General features: G+C 40.6%; 1 protein-coding gene and 1 long non-coding RNA gene across 6 annotated transcripts in view; both read right to left on the reverse strand.

The window, feature by feature from the left end:
• The window catches only part of LOC110987506 (phospholipase D1-like), a 42,284-nt gene extending 30,310 nt beyond the window's left edge, over positions 1-11,974 (reverse strand). For 2 of the 4 annotated variants that reach the window (XM_022250297.2, XM_022250292.2), the window contains exons 1-2: positions 11,153-11,974; positions 1,369-2,436 (exon numbers count right to left, since the gene is read on the reverse strand). In XM_022250297.2, coding sequence (XP_022105989.2) covers positions 1,369-2,389 — 1,021 coding nt within the window. In that variant the 5' untranslated portion in view covers positions 2,390-2,436; positions 11,153-11,974. Of the gene's footprint in view, positions 1-1,368; positions 2,437-5,351; positions 5,566-11,152 lie in introns of those variants that run through there. The other 2 variants (XM_022250295.2, XM_022250293.2) reach the window with 2 other exon arrangements.
• Positions 11,975-17,748: 5,774 nt separating this feature from the next.
• LOC110987509 (uncharacterized) lies at positions 17,749-20,209 on the reverse strand. 2 transcript variants are annotated; one of them, XR_002599289.2, is made up of 3 exons: positions 20,127-20,209; positions 19,130-19,286; positions 17,749-18,695 (listed from the first exon to the last, which is right to left on the reverse strand). It is a non-coding gene; the product is annotated as an uncharacterized LOC110987509 (long non-coding RNA). The 2 variants fall into 2 exon arrangements; XR_002599288.2 differs by having other exon boundaries at positions 17,749-18,711.
• Between the last annotated feature and the right edge of the window lie 5,269 nt (positions 20,210-25,478).

A 25,478-nucleotide genomic window follows, 5' to 3' on the forward strand; every position in this document is an offset into this window, starting at 1 on the left:
CACTCTGTGCAACTAATCTGCATCCATGTTTGTGTCAGTCACAAAAGATCGATGCACACAAGTTTGATTTCCATGATTGTGTACATGTACATGTACGTGTACTGCCAGGACTGTTTGGTGTAATGGTAATGCTGTCTGTGTCTATCGCAGGAAACCTCATGTAGGCTTTACCCAACCAAAAACCTAGGGTGTTGAAAAAGATACAAGTGTACCTGGTACATGTGCAGTTTAACACATGCAGGCACAATAGACGGTGTACTAAATCTGATAGATATGTACATGTATTTGTATTCCTATTAGTTTTGGGTAAATTACAGTACAAAATGTCTATCGGAACTACGTGTTGTTGTGTAACTTCCGAATCAATACACGCCCCTCGTGAGTATTGTACAAAGTACATGTACATGTATGCCAGGGTGACTAGTTGTGCACACACAGTGTGGGCGACAAAATGCCGATAATCTATTTCTTTGCAGTTGTGCACACAAAACAAACCTATTAGTGGAATCTAATCTTTTCTTTATTGAAATGAACTTCACATACAGTATTTGATGGCAAAATGTGAGACCCACACCTACTGTAGTGGATTCGTTTAATGCGTAAGTGGGTTACCAGTAGGTGCCGGTACATACTGTGCATGTACATACATATGACAAAAGAACAAGACACCTTGTATGAGACAATGTGCATGTACATGTACATGTAGATGGGTGTGAGCACCCACAACAGATTTTACAAGAAAGCATGACACTTGGTATCAATCCCTACATTTCTACATGTATGTATGTCCATAAATATACCGGTAAGCTATGGAAAATGCACATATGCATTGTACAATGTACATGTACCCGGCATGTAAATTTATACCCAAGTGCAACTAAAAATCATTAAATTAGTAGAGGAAAATTTGGCAACCGTGGAAATTTTTTACTAAACCCTAGCTGATTTTTTGGGTGTTTTACAATGTAAATATTAGACACCAGATTGCTAAGCAAATCATCACGAGTCAATCCATAACTGAGTCAGCCAAAAACTATTCAAATAAACTGTGACCAAAAGGAGTTCAACAGAATCCTTTGGCATTGTGAGTTCCCTGAATTTTGTGACCCAACACTTGACTTTGCCTATGACTGACTGGATTAAAAACTCTGCAGCATTCATACCTTTCATTTCCTGTTAACATCTGCAGACCTGATTTTCCAGGTTTTTGTCTTGTCTCGTCTCCCCTCAGTTATTTTGTACACTCCAGTTTATAAACAAGAAAGTGCCGAGTTGTGCCAGTTCTAATGCACTAAGGTAATGAAAAGTGCATTTCTTTCTCTGGTGTGATTCAAGTGTTAGAGAAAAACACAAAGGTGGAACTCTCACCTGGTGAGTCGGTGTCGTCTTGCAGGTCAGGCTCCTCGATCCATTCCCACTCCAATGCTTGGCTTTCCCGCCCTGAGGGATCACTGAAGAGAGAGCCTGAACGATGGAAGTCCTTGGGCCTGCTGATGGACTGGTGGCCCTGGTTCTTGGAGTAGGCACGCACCCGCTCCATTTCTGTGTCTTTGCATGCCCCGTCATCGTAGCAACTGGAGGAGTCCTTCTCTTTCTTCAGTTGCTGCAGCACGATCTGCTCGGGAGGGATTGGCTTTTGCACACCTTCCGAGGATGGTTCGGTTGCCTTCATCATCTTGACCATGCTAATGGAGATGGCTAGGGTCTGGGATGACCGCTTGGGGGCTGCGTCCGTCTGGTCCTCCTGCTCCTCGCTCACAGCAGACATTGTGGAGGGATCCGTCTCCCGGTCCTCGTCACTGATGACCGTTTCCATGGTAACATTTTCGGGCTCACATGTCCTCACATCATCACTGTCCTCTGCATAATCATGTCTTTCCTCCTTCTCTTCCTGCCTCTTATCTCCATCCTCACCAGTTGCCTCCCCATCATCTTCAACTACCTTAAGTTCAATCTCCCCATCATCCACATCTCCTGTCAGTGCACCTCCCATCACCTCCACTATTTTGTCTCTCTTACCAGCATTTTCATCTTCATCTGTCTTCGCCTCAATGTGCTGATTGTCCTCCAGCTCTGCCTCCATGTTGGCCCCATTAGTGATAACATTCTCTTCATCCTTCTGGCTGTTTGCATCTATAACCATCCCCCTCTTCAAGGATGCTCCCGAATCCCCTCGCTTCCTACCCCTCTTGCCAGTGACGACAAGCTTCTGGGTTTCGTCATCTGTGTCTTCCCCTTCGTGCGCTTTGCCACTGTCATCCCGTGAGTAGTCATCACCTTCGTTCTCATCAATCCCAAATGTCCCATAGTTGGCAATGTAGTTATCGTCGACATCCAGCATGTCTACGCTATCATTGGCCGATATCATGGGCTCTGCATCTTGATCCATCTTGACAGGGTTGAAGGTCTCACTCAAAAACTACAAAGCATTTCTCTCTGCAGGAAAGAAACAAAAAAAAAAATCACAATAAGCAGGATGCGAAATAACCGGCCTCATACAAACCCCAAACTCTGCACTGCCACACACAATCATATACATGTATGCCGGTGGCACAGCAATTTTCAAAGCGAGGGGGCCAGTTATTAGACCATCAGGCATCATCCATTAATAGGCGGATCCATTGAGCCCCACCCCATTCCAGGACCTCCAAAGGGGGGAGGCAGGCCCTCCCACTCAAAAAAGTGGATCCTAAGACTAAGTGAGAGAGAAAAAAATTCCAAAATATCCAACAAAATATCAATCATGTACATTCACATGCATATGTATACATGTACATTCTGTACTGTAAGCCGGTTCTTAGTTTCACTTCTCAAAGGAACAAGTGGAGTGAAAAAAAAAAGAACTGACAGTCAGGAAATTCATAACCAATCAGCAATTCTGCAAAATATTGCCACACCACCAAGATGATCTGCTCTGGGAGAAAAGAAGTCTGCACCCTGCCTCTGGAAAGGAACTGCTTCTGGTTAAAACAGGAAGTTCACGCCATGTCATGGACAATACTAAACCGACATTAAACCATCCACTGAGTACTGCAGTGTACTGGTGCAAAATGGTGCCAGGCATTTCCTAGAGTACTGATATTTAATACATGTCAGTTGCTCTACCAAATTTTTAATACAGTCTTTATTTCTTCTCAACAGCATTCTTGTAAGTTATCTGGCAATGAAATGGAGCTGTGGTTGAGTCTCAGAAGACCTTCTATTACACAATCAAGGTGGTACAGTAGTAATCAGCATGCGTACCGTACTGATACGGTACATCAAAATCCTCAGTGATCAAGCCCACACATCAACCGGTGTTGTATTTACTCAGTATTGTACATGTACATTATGAGCACTGTGCATGAAGATGGACATGAGTGCCATTTAAAGACACAGCACTAGCACATGTACAGTGTATGCTCAAAATTGTCCTCTTCAAGCTTACAGCTTACATGTACATTGTACATATGTGCAGGTATCCTAATTCAAACTTTTTGCTTTGCATGAGGGTACTAGCCTTTCACTGTTGACAAATACTGGCTGAGACAACACTCCAACACCCTAGGTGCAGTGTTTGACCACCGTCCTAGCAGTCCTCTCCCACATAAGAGAAACTACAGACTAGTGAAGTTACTGGTACTAGTACACGTAGAGTGCTTGCCTGTACTCAGTGCCAGACTTGCTGGGAATGAGCATTCAAGGGAAAGTCTTGTGGGAGAATATTCTGCCAGTTCTGTCTATTACACTGTGTTTCAGAAGTCTTTGGGGACTCAGAGGTTGGCATCGTGCTTCTTTCCTTGCCTTTCACCTCTGCAGCCAGGGTTCGATACCCTGTTTGGTCCACATGTTGATGAAGTTATCAGTCAATCCCTACCTACATGTAATTCTGTGGGTTTTACCCAGAATATTCCTCTGGGGTTTTCTTCCCACCTCTGAAGCTGTAATTTGTTCTTACCTTTCTCCTCTCCACAGGTTTCTTTAAGCTTAGGGCAATTTTGAGAATTACTTGATTTCTTTACCAGAAATACAGTACTTACCCCATACTACATGTAATATAATAATCAAAGTGTACACATGGCTCTGGAACCAAACAACAGAATGGAATCCATTCTCTTTGACAGAATCTCTGGCCATTTCCTGAGTAGCATCAACACATAAATCTGCCTGAAATTATACAGGTTTATTGTAATCAGTGAGAACATATGGCATCTCAGGCTATCAGTGATTGACAGAAAGGTTAATCATCCACCATTAATACATGTATGTTTATCTCAAAGTGTGAGAATTTCTTTATTTACACAAAAATGGAAGTGTCAATCATAAATTGCACATTAGGCATGCATGAAACTATTTTTTGCACAGATGAAATAAAGCTTCCAAATATAATCATCACAGATAGGCTAAAGGTATCATGCACAGATTTTTTTCTGAACTTTGTCAGTGCAGTTCCTAAATATGACACACTCAGTATCACACTGAATAACTGAAAACTGCTGCTAGCCACAGATCTTCATTAACTCTACATGTATCACCGTACAGTGCACACTATGAAGTACATAACATGATGGACAGTCGGAAATGAACAAAACAAGGCCTTTCAGATCAAAACATGTCAAGGTCAGTCAATATCAACCCCTATGATGAATTACAAGTACCCATTTGTGACAACCAGTATTTTAAAGAACTGTCCACAATGTACAGTAAAAAGGAATCACTGAAACGAAACCAGCTAGCTGTAATTTGTCACAAAGAGACTTCTTGCACGATGCACCACACATGTACATGTACATGTACATGCACATACTGTAGATGAGTCCTAGGCTTCCCTTCACTGTCAACAAACCTACATGTAAAGAATCACCTGACAGATTCAAGCAATACAGCCAGCACACATGTCCTGTACTGATGTATGTATGTCACAACCATGATGTTTGTAAAACTGCAAAGTTGGATTCTGAAACGAACTGTGACTCTAAAGACAAGCGTGGCTACAAAAAAAACCACATGTAATCTGACAGCAGTTGACACACATGTACATGTAGGCCTACATGTACATGTACATGACAAAGTACATGTAGTTTGTAGGGAATCAGAGTAAAAAACTTTCCTTTTGATCTTGCTGGATTAAAAACAAGTACATGTACGGTACACTTGTGTAAGTTCTCAAGAAGTCAACAGGTGTCTCCCCTAAAAAGTACATGTACACCTGTGCAGGTATCTACTGGTCCTGCCGATAGATAAAAGAAGAAATTCTCAAACTTTTGTTCTCTCCTTATAATTGCATGTACAACTTTACCGGTAGTGAAGGATTTATTTCTGCAAATTCCCACTGGCTGATTTTGGTCAAGCCAAACAAAGACTAACTATACCTGAACAGATATTGACCAGATTGAAGGGTGCTAAATGCAGAAAGCTCCGTCCATGCATGGTACAGGTACATGTAGGCAGGTATCCGTGAACATTCAGCCCATCTGCACTGTGAAGCACTGGTTGGCCTGCCTTGCCAGCAACAAAAAAGTTGACTGAAACCTTGCCAGTCAAGCCCCTCAACTAGATCTGTACATGTATATAAATAGCCAAGCTCATCAAATGATACTGATGAGGAATTCTGGCACTGGCAATATGCACAAAAGCTGCATTCACAATGCATTATTTATCTTTGCAAAGTCCACTGCCCAATTCATCCGTATCAGGTCAGCGAATTGAAGTCAACAAACTACCGTAGGTGTGCTATACACATTAATCTCAGTTTCCATGGTAACAGACAGTAGCCTTGAGCTAAACATTACCACAAATATAACCAATTCAGAGATGTTTAATTTAAAGGACAGTCACAACTGCTCCTGAAACTGGGAAGAATTTTCATTTCAAAACCTGCACATGTGCACAGTGGGTAGTGAACTTAAAATGTACCAGTGCATGTACATACATGTACATGTACATTTGCTTTCACTGTGATCAGGGTATTTCCAGCTCTGTCAGCGATTTCATGTCTACAGCCATTCAAATTTGAAATTTAAAAGGAAGTTTAGGAGTGCCTGTCTTTGCTGGCTTGTTTCCATCTACCTAAAAGCAATTCCACATACAGGGTACAGTACTTGAGCCAAAGATTTACTGACTGACTGTCTGACATTTTACCTACACGTACACTCCAAATGTTAAAAAGAAATATATAACCCAGCCTGGGTAATTGAATTAGAAGCAGCTAGAGCCAATGTCAAGTTAAAGGCTTTGATAAAATCTTGCACAAGGTACTAGTAAATCGATAGACACCCTCCACAAGTTTCACCCATATCTACACTGTAACATCGATTTTCATTAGGATGCTAACTGAGTGACACATGTACAGAGTAACTCAAAAGAAGTGGCTCATTTTTTTTCTTTCTGATCCACATTAGAACAAATTTACTGGAGAAATGGCCTAAAGACTCATTCTGTGGGATGGCGTCACAAATCTTTGTACAGTGAAATGCATACATGTACAGTCATATGTGCAGTGAACTCTCACTGTATCAAAGTAACATGCAAAAGGACCAGAGAAATTACTTTGTATTAACCAAGACTTTGTTATAAAAGGAGTGGAAAAAATTACAAACATCCAAGAAATCGGGATGCTCAAAGTTTGCTCTTGATCACAGTACATGTATTTTGTTTCAAATACACTGCACATGTACCGGTAACAGTGCGCTTTACAATGGAGAGCACACTGAATACAAGGCCCTTTCAGTGCCCCCTCTGGACCCATCTCTCAGGCTATCCGGTTAAGCCAACTGGATACACTCACTGACATAAATGCTTAATGCATGTATGAGTCAGGGTGCTTGTGGTGAGGCAAGAGACAAAGTTATTCCAACAACTGGTGGTGCATGTGTGAAGCAAATTTATGAGAGCAAATGTCATAATGCACAGACCTACATGTAAAGTGTATATAAAGCTACATACCGGAGTGTGTACATGTATGTACAATGTACATGTGCGGGTATGCTGATGTGGGTGCATCAGGGTCCTTCGCCTGGACAACATTTCGGACGACAATACAAACGACATGTGCACCACAAGGTTCTTTATGGCTGTGTTGCAACATGCTTGCAGGAAGTGCGTACAGTTGATTTGGAATGGGAGGATAACTGTCCCAGTGGGTGCTGGATACATGTACATGTACACATACTAAGTACATGTAGGGTACATGTACAGTATTAATTGCAGCCGGGAATGGCTCAAGGGCACTTTACAAGGATCTTGAGGACAACGCGAAAGTGAGCTCAAATGTACATATGCAGATTCCTTAGAAAACCCTACGTATGCTTTTAACAACCCTAAGGGAGACAAGGGTAATTCCAGAAATTAGGGGTCCAAAAGTATGACATTATTGTGTCCCTGTTACATCTGACCTTTGTTATTTGACATCACTGGAATTGTTTTCAAACTATTACAGACATTTGCAAAAGTTTAAGACCACCTTTTATTTTATTTTGGTATTTCTGTCACTGGGCCTGCATTACACTGTCTCACTGAATGATTACTTAACACGATTTTACAGTGGTGCATAACATCAGTGTAGTGCTATATACCCATTTGAATGAAATTTTTTGCAAAGTTAGGTCTTGTATGACATTTTCTCAGCAAGGCAACATGGGTAAAAAAAAGCCAGTCTAAGTTATCAGAAATAAAGGAGGGCACACTGAATATTAGACTGCTAACATGTCAAATCATGGAAATGTAGTCAAAAATGCTCAACCAAGGTACCAAGGTTACACATTGAAAATAAAAACATACATGTAAGTTGCCATGATTGATTGGTTTTAGTTTGGTTTTCCTTCAGGTTAATGCATTTTTCTATGGATGGCCCTAAACTTTTGCAAATGACTGTACTATTTGTTTGACAGGTAATTTGCATCAATTCATCACTCTTGAAAATTAGAAAATATGTTCTAAACTTACAAAATCATACGTCAGATGTACATGTAACAGGGATACAAAAACATGAATCCCTAATTTCTAGAATTACCCACAAGTGAAATGAGGAGGAAATTTTCAGGTGTTGGGGAATGAGGGAAAAAAACAATCGCAATAAAAGATGGAGTAAGCAAACGGAAACAGATTGGGACTAAAAGCCCAATCCAATGCACCGATACAATGTGCCAAGTATCAGTACATGTATACATGTATATTTGCATTTGACCCTAGAGGTACACAAGGAAAGTAGAGACCTGCAGTACCCCCTAACCTGGACACAAGAGATAATGAATAATTACTGCTTAACTCAGAATTACAAAATACATCCATGTATGAAGCACTGAGGGCTTCAATAGGGCAGAGTCAATTCAAATAATTCACTATTTGAATATTCAACCTTCAATTCAATCGCAATCTGAATATTCGGTCGTACTGACTGGCAGATTGTTGAAAAAACCATACAAAATCAGTTTTAATAATGCTCATAATTGTACATTTTAATCACTTAATAGCTTTTCACTTCTACCGGTAAGAATATCTCCAGCCACAATTTAGCAAGATTTAAGAGATGAACAATACTTCTTGCCATGATGAAAACTTCTATTCCTTTGAAATTTTTTAATGATAATTTACTTTCTGAATCTTAAGATATATTATGTCGCATTTCATTTAAATCTGCTTTAAACAAGCCTCCATAGTCCCTTTTCATGAATTTTGCATTTGAATATTCAAACTTGAAAATTAATATTCAAATATTCCATAATCAATCAAATAATCAGATATTTGGCACAGTCCTAGCTTTCAAATACAAAAGAAAGGAACAGAACATGTCCATTTCAATCAAACACCCTCAACACCCCAAACTATACATGTACAGTACATGTACATGTACATGCACCGTTACAAGACATCAGCTCAGATGGACCACATCCAGACAAATCTGACCACTGATGAATGCCCTCCGAATTGTTCCTGCCCCTTTCCATTCATTTCGCTAAAAAAAGAGAAGAGAAAGTCCTAATGCATAAGAGTTAACAATTACAAATTCCAAACATAAAAATAAGCACATTACCACACATGTTCTTCAAAAGCTACATGTACACGCATGCAACATCCAATAAAAAAGTGTACTCCACACACGCGCACGATGTAGCGGTACATGTACCATGTATAAAATGTTAAGGGAGCTTTTTCATGAGGTTTCTGGTTTTCAGTGCATCATGTATAATTACACAAGAGCAACTACAGTATAGAAGGCAGACCCTCAATCTACATGTATCTGTCAGTCATTGCCAGAGGCCCGACATACATGTCACTTGACTTTGTCTTGACTTTGCTTTGGGAATATCAGACATCTGATCATCAGCGGCAAATTTCACACAGCCAATGCCTGCCTTGGCCTGTTCACGGACAATTTCTCACATCCTACATGTAGATTTCTTGCCTACAGCGAACGCCCAATAAAAAAATGATCCATGGTGTGATCAACCAATGCTCCCGCCCCCTTACAATTACAAACAAAACCTTACCAGTAATTATGGTAGTCATATATTTTTTATCAAATCAAGCGTGCTGTTTCCAATCTTAATCTGCATTACTGATTACCAATAGCTCTAGGAACTGACGGCGCAGATGATTCTGCATAATCTCCGAGGGGGTAGGAAGTCCTGTATGTACATGTACATGTAAGTATTACTGTCCTTTTCCCTGAGGAGATTAAGAGAAGGTAATACATGTAGGCAGATGATGTCCAAACTTTCAAGGAGAAAAAAAAATGCTTGAAATGGTGTAAAAAACTGCAAAGAGAAAAAAAATAAAGCAACAAAATGAAGAAAAAATCACTGCGTACATTCAAACAAAATCAAAGAAAAATGGATTAACTAAAAGCAGAACTTTTCCACACAAATATAAAGCAATCCTCAACTACATGTAACTGCATAGCAAAACACACTGTTTAATAGAGAGCTTTGAATGGAAATATAATTCCACCATGTTACAAATAAAATGAATAAATCAGAGAAAAAACTTGAAATACGTTTAAAGTAATGTACCAGTTTGGTACTTCAAAAAGCAGGTGATTGGTGGAACAAAACATGCATGTGAGTAAGCAAACGGCCGCAAAGATGGGACAGACTTAGCACGTGCATCTGAATGACCTCAGACGCGCTTCATTTTACGCATGTGCAGTTGCAGTCTGAACAGGCTCATTCAAAGACATTGCAGAGTCATTTTCTACTTTAAGAAACAAGTCCACAGTGATACTGAAGTACTCCATGATGAAAAGTACATGTACATGTACACAATGCACCTTTGCAGACTACAATTAGTGGTTAATTTGGCTTTTCAGAATTTTGTTCACACTATAAAAAGCTATAGTACATGTAAATGTACATAGGCTCTACCAGTTCTTTTCAGAACCCCACATACGCAAAAGAGATATTTCTCACATGTTGTATCCGCAAACCCTCTACCTTATAGGCCCTACCTGTAATACTGGCAAACTTGAAGTAAAATTTACAACATTAATGTGAAAGCATCAAATCATACGTGTAAATTATCACGATGTGAACCTATGCTTAGGATGCATGCAAACAACATGCAAACAACATTCTCATTTGAAAGTAGTAGTGTGTAGGCCTCACTAGTCTTGGCTTCCACTCCCCAAAGCCGGCAGGGATATATTTAAGCAAGCATTTACAAAATTGAAGTGTCCAAACTTGCCCTGAACTCCAAAATTGGACAGTCATGCTGCTAAGGTGTTAACTTTGGAAATAAGTTGCATACACAGACACAAGTAATGCAACATGTCCCCAAAAGGCAAAAGTCTAATTTATTACGGTACATGTAAGCCCCCTATGGTCATATTGGAATGTGTACTAGTACTGGTCATGCCTGTATTAAAATTAGTCTCACAGTCAGGGGGTACTTTTGGGACACTGCAAGAAAATGTGAATTTGGTTATTTCGGTAGTTGCAAACCAGACATCTACAGGAAAGAGTTCCATAATATACAGACGCCACTTGACACCCTGTGCACAAACCGTAGTAGCCTCTGAGACTGGTCTAACAAAATTCTTAAGTACAGTAGGCTACTCTGGTTAGGCCTATAGGCCTATTTTCTAAGTAAATGACTTGGTATTTTCCCTTCTAAATTGAATTTCTCTTTGCTTTCTGAAGGCTAACAGGTCATTGTAGGGAATAATTATTAAACTTACGTGGTGTGTCATGAGCTGCCGAGAACGGGATACAACCTTGTAAAACTTGCCCTCTTCACTAGTAGTATGGTTGTATGCGCCTGGAACTCGAAGTAGGGCCTACCTGTACGTACCGTGCCAGTACATCACCGTGTTCAAGTTTGCGGTATTCGTCATATGTGACAGGGGCCACATTACATTGTACATCTAGGCCCGCGCGAATTCAGCTGTCAGGACAGTGTCAGCCAAACCACAGCAACGAACTGCGAATCCACACCGCGCCCGCACCAGCACACTAATTCAGTAGGACATTAACGTATCAGTTCATCGCTGTCCAACGTCAAAAGCTCAAGGGCGGGCCCTGCATGTAAATGCATCTACTAACTGCGACACTGTAGTTCAGGTCTGAAAGTGCTTATTTTTGTCGACGTCTCACTTCCGTGGTCCTCCGTTTTCCTTCATCGTGCTTACGAGGACTACGGTAATGTCCAGGTCTACATGTATATGTGTACGTGTGTCAGTACATGCAGTACACAGCGGGTACCTGGGCCACACTTGCGCCCTGTAGCTGCAGCACGTGCACCACCGGCTGTGCACCACGCACGTCATTGGCTGTTCGTGTGTGTCCCAGTGAAACTTTTGAAAGTCAAACAGTGAAAGCTTTGAATATTTCCACGGCACGGGGTTGAGCAGTCACAGTCATCCTCCAGGCTCTATCGACGATTCATGGTTTTATCAAACAGGCCCACGGTACGGAGCGACTGAAATGTGTACAAGCTTTGTAATTGTGTGTTTTTGAAATATAGGCCGACAAGCCACTTTTCATGCTGTTGTTGTAGATTAATGGCACATGCGGCAGACTAGTGCCCTAGCCCTGCGTGCCACACAAGCAGTGTAGTCAGCATCACTCGTAGGTTGATTGTATTAATCATCTCACATTCTGTAAAAAAAAAGCACACATGAAATAGAAAAAGATATGCAAGATAAATGTATCGGATCGTTAAGGGAGTCTGCATGAGTGAGTGTTTTCAAATTAGCAGGAGTCTTCCCCAAGCAGATGTACATGTATGTGTAAACAAGACGGACCTTATAGTGGAAGGGAGGGGGCTTGAAGAATCCCCCATACACTCCACTTTTCATGCTCCCTTGAAAAAAGTGTGCGCCTCGGGTGCGTCCTCTGATGTCATCTGGTTACACCACTCAGGGGCGGATCCAGGAATTTTTCCAGGGGGGAGGTTCAAGCCGGAGATCATTAATGTCTCATAATGAAACCTTACACATGACTTACATTGTTTACAGTGGTATTGGTGCACTTACTTCAGCTACTTTTTATCATTTCCCCTGTTTTTATCGGTTTTTGTCTCAGAGAGGGGGGGTTCGACCCCCTCCCCGGAGCCGAGCTGCCATGGACACTTTGTTTCCCAATCTGTTTGCTAATCTCATATGAGTGAATTTCCTCTCAAGTTCAACAGATTCAGATTTTCCACTTTTTCAAATTAAGTCGGAGTTAGTTGTACTCTGAAATCGCCTGGTCCTTATACATGCAGTTCCAATATCTGAAGCAGGATATTATTTCTAAAAGACGACACTCTAAAGGGACAAGGGGCCGTCCATAAAGTACTTACGCATGAAGGGAGAGGGTTGGTGCCGTTATGTACAGGCATGCGCACACGGGGGGTGGTTCAAGCGGGTGTGTACCATACGCAAACCGAAACTTTGCCTTTAATGAATCTCCATCATATCAGTACACTTTGTCATAAAAATAAATACCAGAATCACCTTTTGTGCGTCGAAAAACCATTCACACACCGTATCGTCCACCCCACCATTTATGCCACTCCCCATCAACACTCATTATTGGTAAACCACAACATTCACTCGTGACACAAAGACCAGCAGCGTAGGCGCCCCACCTGTGCCGAAGTATAATAACAGTGCTAAAGTGTTAAAGACAACGTTAAACACTTTCTCATTGAGTGCTCAAAATTTCACTCTCAAAGAAAACAACTTAAGAAAGCACTAAACCCATCTGACTCTGAAATGTCCCTAATAAAATTGTTAGGGGAAAGATCTATTACGCTGAATTACATAAAAGCCTGTAAAATAAAAAAAAAATAAGCTTTCTCTCTCCCGTGAAAAATTTCTATTCTAGCGGTCCAAGTCACCTCTGAATAACATATTGCATATGGACTGTGACACGGGTTCTGTGTCTTTGACCATTTGGTCTGCGCTGTGTCACCTTCATCACCAGGGGTAGGCTGCAATGTACCGGCTGGGCTCGGGCCCTTAAGGGTGTAGTCCACTAATTCAAGCCCCATTGAATATAGTGTAAAATCAGCATCGTACGGGGTCCAATAACATGCCTACCAACTTCCCTGACTCGGAGGTTTCTGAAACACACGTTAAATTATTTTATGGTCCATAATCTTTCACTTTCTTTTCAATTTTCTGTGGGTTAACTGATTACATTTTGAGTTATTCCCACAAAACAAAAATACCCCCCGAAAAGTGACCTCCTCCGAAGTCTGCTTGCAACCATTTTTCAAGTGACAATCCTCAACTCTCTGGGGCACTTAGGCCCATTTTCAACCGTATTGTTCAGCCATTCTGCTCTCAGCTGAAAGCCCAAAGGTCCAGGGAGTTGATTGCAAAGATTTGCACAATCTCGCCATTTTGGGGGCCATAAAATCTCCTTTTTCGAAAGATATTGTGGGGGCACTTTTAATGCTAATAAGCTTGCCAGAAATTCGTACTTGAATTAGAGGACTGCACCCATAAATTGCTCGGGAGACTGCTCGGACCTAGAGGGAGCCCTTCTGTGACACTGTTGCTGGACGGTTACGGGCGCAATGACCACACAATTCTCCATTCGATTTTCTGATTCATTTTTAGCTGTTTCGGGCACCAGCCGAAACAGCTATTGTTTTTGTTAATTATTTTTTTCTTTTTTTATTATTATTTTTTTAAATTTCTTCTTTCACATCAAATCCCATTCTATACCATGGGTTTTCGTTCTGAGCAGGACTTCTACCCTTTTGCAATTTTCGATTGACTTCAAACTTGGCAGGTCTTTGGACAATCATTCAAAGATGGTCCTAGAAGAAATTCACAATGATAACTTAATTAGTTTATTTATTATTGATTTCTGAATAATTATTTTTTCCCATAGACTTTGTACACAGATTGCACAGAGTTTTCGGACTGCCCTATATCAGGCTATGGGGGCGCTATTGCAGAATTACGGTTACACATGCCGGATGGGGCATCAATTTTCAACAAACTGTTCTATATTGCACCATAGATGGCGTTGTTGCAGAAGAACGTAAACACTACCTGAGTTTTGATTTTTGTCGATCAGGTGTGAGCAGTCCTCAACTTCAGAATTACTACCAGAACGAAAGAGAAATCAGACTAAACCTTCCGTTCGATTGCAACTATACCCAAGACTCAGATCATCAAATAATATTTCAGAATTTTTTTTCCAGTTTAGACAAAAATCACGTGACTTAACATTAAAGGAGCAGTTTTCCTGCACACGTGTTTCTAGCCCGTTGACTTTGTACACGTTTTCGAGCCAGAATTTTGGTAACTTTGCAATATTTGATCGTTCCCGAAGTGATAGTCCACAAAGACCCTGATGCAAGATTTATTGCAAAGGGATGACGTCACGTTTATATTGATTTTTTAATATTTTATTTTTCCCCATAGGTTTTGTACACGATTTTCTAATTAACATGAGTGAACGGGTAGTCCTTTACTTCGGTGCAAAAGAAATTAGGTACTTAACGCTCTGTTATTTGATTTGAAATATGGCTAAGAGTCTAAATACGATGTAATATTTCATAAAAATTGTTCAGTTTAAGCGCAAATCACGTGACATGAACGTAAAGGTGCAGTGTTTCTGCAAACGAGTTTATGGCACATATTGACTTTGTACACGTTTTCGAGCCACGATTGGGGTAACCTTGCGATGTTTGATCGTGGACAAAGTGATAACCAACAAAGACCCTGATGGAAGGTTTGCAGAAAATGAATGACGTCACGATGACGTCATCACGTGAGTTTTAATTGAATTTTGAATATTTTATTTTCCCCATTGACTGTGTACACAGATTTAAGCCCTTATTTTGGTAACTTAGCGATGTTCAAGGGCCATCACAGTTACACTAAGTAAAAACCCTGTAGCAAATATTTTATCTAATGAATGACGTCGTGATGACGTCATCACGTGACTTTTAAAGTTTGTCTTCATCTGTGCGATGCCGTGCAAGTTGATTCGATGGGTACTACCGAGGAAAAACCGGACGAAAATACCTCTGCAGGAAATTCCCAATCAATGAGTGTGGTTGAAGGTGGCTTCACCTTCAGTTTTCTGCTGTAGGAGGGGATATCGTGAACTATGTCCACGGGACAAGTTAAGCCAACTTTAGAAGTATATATGTTATGTGCCCTCCGTTTCTTGTTGACCTGTGGTCAAAATGGTCTTGCGCCCTTGCTTGTACGCCACATACAGTGTCTGAAGAAATAAAATGGAGAAGAAATGTTTGACCACCCATCGTGTCATCATTAGTCAGCACACACTTCTCTCTTTTGGGGCTGTGTGTGTATGTGTTTGTTTTTTTCCCTGGCATTTTCAACTCCCTCGTTTCCTGCGTCCTCCATTTCGAATTGGCTTGTGGTATTTGAAATGGTTTCAGCTACACAACAGAATACCATAAAAAATGAATTCAGCAAATGTGTTAACCCTTTGGATGTCAATCCACACTTTCATTTATTCGTTGATTTTTGTATATTTTAATTGTAATTTTTATTTTTTTATTATTATCATTATTAGAGTTTTTATTGCCTACGCGCTCTCCATTACTATTTTGTGACGATCAAGGCCTTGTTCGCAGGTGAGGGCGCTATCATTGCAGGGTGCAGGCCGATTTGATTGTTATCAGAGTTTCATGTGCCCCCCACCAGTCTTTGATGTGTTAATGGATCTTAGGCTTTCATGAATCTGAACTGTTCTTGGCCTGAACTGACAACTGAACTAAGGGACTTTGTGCAAGTAATGTGTGCAAGGATGTGAACTGTACAGCTTGTAGGCCTACATGTTATATTTATTTTTGGCTTATTTTTGGTTTGTACCTGTTCGCGATGGAAATACGTGTGCCATGACAGTCTGGTTTAGTGACATTATTTGGTCAAAGTACCACTTGCCCCATTTCGCTATTCCAGTTACTAAATTCATTCAGACGAATAGGACATAGTTATGTCATCACATGGTTTTTTATATCAAAATATCAAACTTAATTAGCAACTCCATTTAAAAGGAGCTTTGGTAATAATTCTGAGTGGGAATGATAATCTTTCTTGTGGTCTCCTTTACAGTTTTTAAAACACAAGTTTTCGCCCGACGCCATCCCAAGAAATGCAAAATGGCTGTATTTATAAATATCTTACCTAGTGAAAAAACTAAACAATAATTATGCTGAGGCATGAAAAAGCTTAGACCTAGTTCAATCAAGCAACGGATAAATGTATCACACTCACTATACTTATGCAAGTCTAATTTCGATCACAAAATGCACACTGCCCTCGTGCGGCATGATGCCTGTCTTTGTTCGGATCCGTTTACGTATCGTAGAGGCAATCGACCTGTAGCGTTTAACGAAACGAAATCATTTGCACCCCTGCAAATAGACCACAATACCACAAATATATCCGGCGAGTTCATTAATAAAAGTTATACACTCAAAATGTTCTATATTAGTGTCATGAAATTGGGGAATCGAAAATTATGGCACTATATGAACCTCTGGCCCGGACTAGGAGCTTTCAATTCTGAGCAATTTGGATGCAATCGGGTCCGAAAGTGGCGCTGTTTTGCAGAGGGGTGTATTTTTTAAATGGCTTCTTTTTCGGGCAGGGAAATTTCCTTTATTTCAGGGTTGGACTGCTATGGGTGAGAATTTCTCACAAATTCATTGTTCAACCAACTAAATACTGAAAGGGTAATTAAAGTGGACATTTCGGACATTATTTTTCTGTGCAGCCTGAACACTGACCTGCAGTTGAGAGTTGCATTTTAGAAATAGTTTTGAAGTTTGGGGATTTATTTATATACTAATCCGAGAGGACGCCATTCTGCGGTGGCGTCCCGCTCACACCCACATTCCTGATCGAGATGCGCGGCAAATCGTGACACCTTATTGGCCAATGTGGCGTGTCACGCGCGCGTGCTTCCTATCTACGCACTTTGTGCCACTGCAGTGAAGCTTCTAATTCTGGTTCTTTAATTACACAGTAGGGGTGCACCCTATTATATTAACTATATATTTGGGGATAGGCTCCCTGGCGTCAAATATCTTGCTATAATTCAAAGCAGGCATTTGATTAGTGCAGAGGACGCAAGGAAGCCCGACTAAAACCTTAGACTGAATGCCCCTGCTTATTAAATTAGTTATTGCATTGCTTCCCTCCGGAAACTCCAGGTTACACAGGAATTGAAGGCAACTTAATAGGGCAATGCCGCGGTCGATTCATTCCCAAGGGATAAAAACAGCTCGCGGTAGGACTTTGTTACAAACCTTTAAGACATGATAAGAAAAGAAAACATGTAACGAACTGAGTAAAAGACATTTCTGAAAATTTATTGGCTGCACTTGCCACCACTAAATTGGGCACTTCAAGTTGAAAATCAAAGAAGAAAAGTTACAAACTGAATTACACAAAAATAAACATCTTTCGTTCATTATCTGAATTTTGTAATTTTATAAGACAAGCTCATTCATCATCCTGTAAGAGGCTTCCTTTCCCAACTACAGACTGCATCCATAAAACTGCTAAGACAAATTCTCCACATGTTCACAAGAAATTTACTGTGGCTACAATGATTCATTACTTGTAAACAATTTATAGCTGCAAAGTGAGTGAAAATTTTTATTCGTCTTATATATCGTCATTTTAGTCTCACTCCGGGCATGGCGTTGAATTGGAAATGCAAATTCATTTTTGTAATCCATGTTACCAATTTAATTCCTCAATTTTGTCACTGAATTTATTGCTGAAACGCACTACTAGGATTGCCTAGCATTCATCGACTTTCATGCGATCTTACCGAATTTGCATGATGAAATCATTAAATTGGATGATCGTTACAAGAACGACCAGCAGATGAATGGTAAACTCGTCTTTCATAAGCTTTTCAATCAAACAACTAATGAAATTGAGTGAAATCGGTAACTGGGCCTATTATAAACTTCGTAATACTGAAAAATGATCATGCCTCTAATGCTGTAATTCAGCACCATTCAACCTTGACTCACAGATTACAAAAAGTCAGTGCTGGGAAATGAAAGGGAAAAGGCATAAATGTGAGAGAACGAGAAATTTTGTGATTTCCACAACTACATCCCATGTGACGCAACTTGACTCACTTTGGTCTTCACCAAAACAGAGAATTATTTCATATGCTAAAAGTAAACAGTAAGAAAGGTCAACTACTGCTGCATAGTGACTGGCAGTTTCAAAGTGCTTTTCTTGGGGAGTGTCCATTTTTCTGTCCTGTTTGGCGCCCCTGGAGTAACCAAATGCTGAGAAACAAAAAAGAACAATAAATTACAACAGTTTGGCACTACTTTTTAATATACAGAGGAGGCCCAATACTCCTGTAAGGTATTAAACTTTCTCATTCATTTTTCTTTTTATTCTAAATGGAGGCAGCATTTTTGGTCACGACACTTTTGTCCAAGATGGAATGGGTCGTCTGCTATATTACAGTCTGCTGTATTACAGTCTGCTGATAGCGTGTCCAAATGAAGGGATTTCATTTATCGAACAGTTAATACGACATATGCTGCTAGAAAAAAGGCAAATTAAAGTGACTCCAAGAATCCCCCATTCAAAAGATGGCCACTGAGGGTACAGGTATCCAGGGGGTTGGGAGGTAGGTATATGGTTTCACTCCCTAACTCTTCGTTTACACTTGAGCATTACAAAAAACGTACATACCGCTGAATCCACTCTGGAAGCCTCTGCCGTTGTGTTACCATTGTGATCACAGATCTCACCAGTCAGTGCCTTGGATCTGGCCCCTTGGCGCTTTACCCAACAAGTGAGCTGGTCTCAAAGCCAACTGTCTTCTGTCATCTTCGTTAATGACAGCGACCTTCCAAAAATAAACAAAAGAAAAATTTCAACATCTGCAGAACAAATGCACCTGTCTGATTGGACTAGATTCTGATAAAGAGCTTAGTTTGAAAGGCCGTATATTTGGATCTTCATCTGTTGTTTTTTTAGGAAGTTGTTAAACCTTCGATACTTCAGACAATGGCAAATATTTTTGGGTATATACACAATGATCAAATAATTTGGCAAACATTGCCAATGCAAAACAAGACTGATGAAGAATATGATTTCAGTTTAAATTTAAGGAAATGTAGGGTAAAACTGTGCAAAATCCAAGGCAAAATTGAGTCTACAATTTAAAGAAAAAAAGCGATGGCAATTGAAGGCATCGAAGGAAAGGGGAGCAAGACGCCACCAATGCGTCTGTTGCTGCTGTGATCTAGTTACAGTTCAGTGGCAAACTTGCACACCAGTACGAAGGTAAAGGATTTGATCATCACGTCCCTACTCCTTAGTGTATCACTTCAGAGTTCCTTACCTGTCATAATGAACAAGAAAAAAAGAAACTATTAAAGTGAAAAGCATTTTAATTTAAGCACGTCTTCTTGTTTTATTTAAACTTGACTATGGTTTCACATAAGATTGAAATATTTTGAACTTTTGAATAAGTTTAGAACTTTTCAGTCAGCAGTCTCATACCAATGAAGCAAACAGTAAGTGGTGTTGAAGTGTGATGATGGGCAACGAATGCCACTTCCACATGCATGGTTGGATTTATTCCAACTTTGGGATGGAGTCTTTATTTGGAAAGAAATCTTGATGAGCATAAAACAAAAAAGCAGTGTCGATAAATTACATTGTTGAGTAGTCATGTGCTCACCTGAGAAGCTGCAGTAAAATGAATATCCTGGTAAGGTTTGTGAAAACAGGGCCACCACGTGAAGGTCCCAGGATACCAGCCCCGCACGCTTTCGGCAATTAACGGGCCCATCGCTGGACAGACTGGTGTTACCCTGTGGCCGCAGGGGCACCATCTGCCACTGTCCGGTCCGCCCTCCCGAAGGAGAGTGCCCTTGCCTACTTACGCGCGCCCTCCCACCCCTGGGAAGGTGGGAGGACGTACCAGCGCTTTGCTAACCATCAATGATAACAGGGCCATGCCCCTATGGAAGAGGTCCGCGGCCCTCGACGCGAGGGACATAACTACCTGCATCTTTTCCGGCTAACAAAAACGTTGGTAGGGCTAGACGGCGCGCAAGGAGCTCACGCCTAGCCCCTTTCTTGGTTTCGCACGTCTCGCATCGGAACCCCCCAGGACTCCAACTGGAGCGAGTTCCAATTTCAGATCAATCTCCGCACCGCACCTAAGCCCTAACGACATAGGGATATAGGAGATCCCATAGTCTATGCATTTCTCAGAGGGATATGACACATCCCACTGAACTAGAGGGAAAAAATCCTATAGTGAAGCATTTCACGCTCACTACTAACAAAAAAGTCCCTGAGGGAGTTACGTATGCCCTAAAGATGACCTTCACTGGTGGAGCCTTGCAGCAGGGACGGATCCAGGGGCAAGTTCTCAACCTTACTCTACACTTAATTTTTCGTAGGAGACCATCAATTTCCAATTCATTTTCATATACTTTTCTTTTCTCTCTCTTACAGAGAAAATCATGGTACATGATGCTTCAGATAATTTTAACATGCAAGCTCCCCAAGGAACTGAGTTATAGTTGTCCTCCCTTTCATTGCCACCCAAGATCCGCCCCCGGATGGACATAGGGATATAGCAGATCCCATAGTCCCGCGGGTCTTGCGTTGGGGACGTAGGGATATAGAAGATCCCATCACCCATCTTGAGGACATCGGGATATAGATGATCCCATAGTCCCTATAGAGTTGGACTTGCAGAAAATGCTCTATTTGAGCCGACGACCTATGCTCAATTTGAGCCGATGCCCTGTGAAAGACCATCACCCCGCACAATCGCAACACATAGCCCACCACCACACAATCACAACATGTAGCTGAACCATTCTGGGAAAATACCAAACTGACTTGGTATTGATCCGTTTCACTGCCAACAATGCCACAATAAACATTGGCAAACATCACAAAAAAATCAATTTTAATTCTGCACAAAGTTTCCAAAATCAATTTACATAAAACAAATCAACTTACAAATCTTCCTCTTCGCAAAGGTGTCACCAAGCTACCAAACTTGGAAAATACTCCAAATATATGCTTTCATGAAACTTTCTTTCAATGCTTTCAGATTCCCAAAATGGTTCAGAAGCAGACTTGAACGAAAGTGTTTCAACTTTGCTTGGATATATATAAAAATGAATGGTTACTTTACCAGGCCTAGTTGCCATGATCCGGGGTTCTTGTGCATGTTCACGCCTGTAAGAAATGGTTACCTCACCTTATGAACATGCAAGTCTTGAATTCCCCGGTCTCTACTTGTGATGACCCATCTCCTGTTGTACCGTTTCGACCAACAATCTCCTTGTCCAAATCAGATGAATCCTGCGATCTGGGGGTCCCCCGGCCTCTACTTGGATTGTCACTACTTCCAAGCAGATGCTGAAATAAAATCAAGCAAGATCAATCAAGCACTGAGAAATTTGAAAGGTAAAAAGGTTACTCAGTGACTTGATGGATGAATTGGCTTAGAAAAGCTTTTTTGTGATAACATACCTAGTACAAAACTTTCATTTTCTTTTCCTCTACTGATTCAGCTTGCTCGAGTGTGGTCCCTGTAGAAATGAAAAAATTCCTTTTACTTTAATTTAATTAACATACATCAATGAGAATGTAAGAAACCTACCCACTTGAGAAATCAAGTAAAAACCACCATCTTAATAGCATATCAACGGTGATCAAAGCAAACATAGGGTACATGTTGAGTGCTTAAAGCACATTTCAATGTTGACGAGGACAAAAAAGCACATATCTGGGCACAGAATTTTTGAAATCTTTACATCTGATTTCAGGTCCAGCTACAGGTCTAGCTGTTTGGCTGCTATGGGCATAGTTCTTAGCCATTTGAAAATACAGAATCTGTGGGTGAAGAGCTATAAAAAGGACTGAATATTTGTAAATGAGTAATACTCACCTCTATGGATTCCTTGAAGTTGAATGACAATAGCTTCTGTAGGACCGATTCCAGACATAAGCCAATTTCTGTCCAGTACATCATTCAGAATCCTTGAGATTTCTTCCTCGCTGACAATGTTTTTCATTTTCTCCAAGAGAGCTCTCTTTTCAAACTCTGGCTTGTGTCTTGTCCGTGAATTCCTCCCTTTTCAATTCTTAAAGTGAAAGTCAAGATTCAGAGTCCACTGCAGCAGATTTCCCTCGTTTGTTGAAAACTGCCTTTAATTTATCCAGGGAACCTGCACAGTTAAACTGATTCTAATTGGGGCTATGGTCGGACTTATAAGAAACGTTGAACAAAATTAAATTTTGATTTACGACAAGTTTGAGAAGTGTGCTTTTGATTTTTAAACACAAAATAGTACATCAAGCACAGTGAAGTGCATAAACAGCGTGTTTTTAAAAAAGTTTTTACAGCTGAGCATTTCGACTGATCAGATTCCTCATTTTATTAGGAAATGGGTAAACGGTTTAATAAGGGGGTAATGGCTTGTGGTTACACATTGGTTAATGGTTGGGGGTTAGTTAAGGTTTATATGGTTAATGGGAATGTTATTTATTTTTAATGGTTGGGGATAGGTTGAGGTTCATATGGTAAATGGTTATGGTTGAAGGGGATGTTATTAACTGTTGATGGTTGGGGTTTGGTTGAGGTTCGTATGGTTAATGGGATTGTTTTCATGGCTGTGAGGAAACAATCTGAAAATACTGTCACTAGCATAATGACTCAATTGATGCATAGTGGGGTCAACATATCAGCAAGCACAATTGGCTTGTATTTTAGAGATCGGCCGATATCACGCTCAATTTGTTCCATGCGGCAGGCTCGCCTGGATAATGACAAGTTCATTGATACGCAATCTTCTATGACCATAGGTCCACTGTTTCACTTTCAGTTCAAACAGTAGAATCATGTGGCACTGGGTTCGACACCATGCTGACAGGCATCTTCACTGTTACATTCTTCCTGCGAGCTCCATGTGCGAGTGTTGATTTTAGCCTTCCTTGCTGATTCAAACAAGGTGCTCAGGAACCATCTGTTAAATAACAAAATAAAACGTTTTCAATAATTGTTCCCCTGTCCTAGGTAGCTCTAATTAAAGGACTCTGGGACAGGAGTTTACACTTCATCCAATTTTTAGCAACTTCAAAATGTCCAGAACTTGAGAGGCTACGTCTACTTCTTGGCAACTTATTACTTTTAGGACTCTGCAAGTATGCAACTGCCAAAAGGTTAAAATTTCAAATTTTCTTTCAAAGTTCTCCACAAAATGGTTCAACCTTTTGTGTAAAAGAAGACTTCAAAGGAAGCAAAGGTAATTTGGGAAGTAATTGTGACCTTGAACGAGTGAATGCTTTTGCATTTGTACTGGTACGATAACTGGTGACAAACTGACAAGCTTGACGAATTTCAAGGTTTCGTGCATAACATCCGTGAGGGTGTAGCCGCCAGGTCCTACAGTCTGATTGGTCTTGATTGGAAGCGGGGGAGTATCGCAGGGCGCGCGCTACACGCTGCTTTGTGAAGCTGTTCACATGCTTGTGACGTCACTAGTGCTTGCGCAATGTGTGATGCATCGTGCATGTAAATGGCCACAGTATGTATATACACATTGTTGATTGTTTTGTGAAGAGAAGAGGCAAGGTGGCAAGTAAAAGCTCTAATTTGCCAACAACTTTGATTACATAGTCCAAAAACCTCAGGCATGCCATTTAAAGATACACACTGTCTATGATTTAATTCTGAGGGCTTTCTTGGGGAAGAGTTGATTGAGAAAGTGCAGTTTTGTCAAAGAACGGAGGGACACTGCAGGGCTGCATTCAAAATCCCGTAGCGTTACGAACCCAGTTTGGAACCAGCAAGGCACACGGAGTAGTGCCTTCCAGTTCTGCAAGTACAAGCTCTTCATGTATATAGTTTCAATATTTTGGGCCACAAAAACGTGACTTATTCCGTCTGAAGTAATCAAGAATCAGATTTTTTAAAATCCCATTTCAAATCAAAATGTAAGGCCATACTTCCCAAATTATCTTTGCTTCATTGAAGTCTTCCTATTACACAGAGCGTTGAAGAGCCATTTTGTCGAGGACTTTAGAAGAAAACTTGAAAATTCAAGAATTCTGTATCCGGACATTAATCGACACCATTTCATAAACCTCATGGGCATCCTGGTCAGAAAAATTCTAAATATTTTCTAAGTAAATGCTTCAAATATTTTCACTGCTAAATTTGACATGTTATCACTTTCGAATGGCGAGTAAACTGCTGCATGAGAAAAATTAGTGATGTCCTTAAATGGAACTCTCACTCTCAAAGGCAGCCCACCGCGACGAAGTGAACGAGTCACAGCCAAAATTTAATATCGTGCTAAAAAATGTCGGTGTTACGAACTTTAACTCATTCAGTCCACTATTTAAACAGTAAACTATGCCACTTCTACTTATGAGGGTCAAAACAGCTTCATTCGACGAACTTACCTTCGCTGTCAAGATGGCGCAGAGAAAATGAAGCGCTCCACGTCCACGATACCCGCGAATTTATGAATGCGTGTCACCCCACGTGTTGATTTTATTGTTATGTAATTACACTGGTTCCCGTTCCTGAATTCACTCTAACTTTTAATTCATTGCGGCGGAAACCAATCATTGCGCAGTTGAAATTCGATTGATTGGACATCCTATATGTCGGTACAGTTTTATAAAGGCTCTATTAGGCCAGTACTTTTATTTAATTTTTAATTTGTTGAATTATAAACCAACATCTCTAAATAATGATATTTTACAAAGAAAAACTAATACGGAAATTCTTATTTTAACACATGTAGGATTTATATATGTAGTACGAACAGCGCCCCCTGTATGTAAGGGCGTGGTTCAGCCACTAGTTCCCGTCCCGTACATAGTCTCAAACGTCTACTGAACGTATGGACCGGTAGCAGATAGCGTAATTTTCTTTTCCTAGGAGGGTCAGGGGCAATTATCGGTGCGGTTAACTGCAAGCTCAATCAATCTGGTGGACACTTAGAAACTTAAGTTAGAGGGTAAATTTCAGGCTGTACTTTCGTATTATAAA

This window comes from Acanthaster planci, linkage group LG03, assembly GCF_054643075.1.
Source record: "Acanthaster planci isolate LZ-2023a linkage group LG03, COTS_SCS, whole genome shotgun sequence".
Classification (NCBI taxonomy): Eukaryota; Metazoa; Echinodermata; class Asteroidea; order Valvatida; family Acanthasteridae; genus Acanthaster; species Acanthaster planci.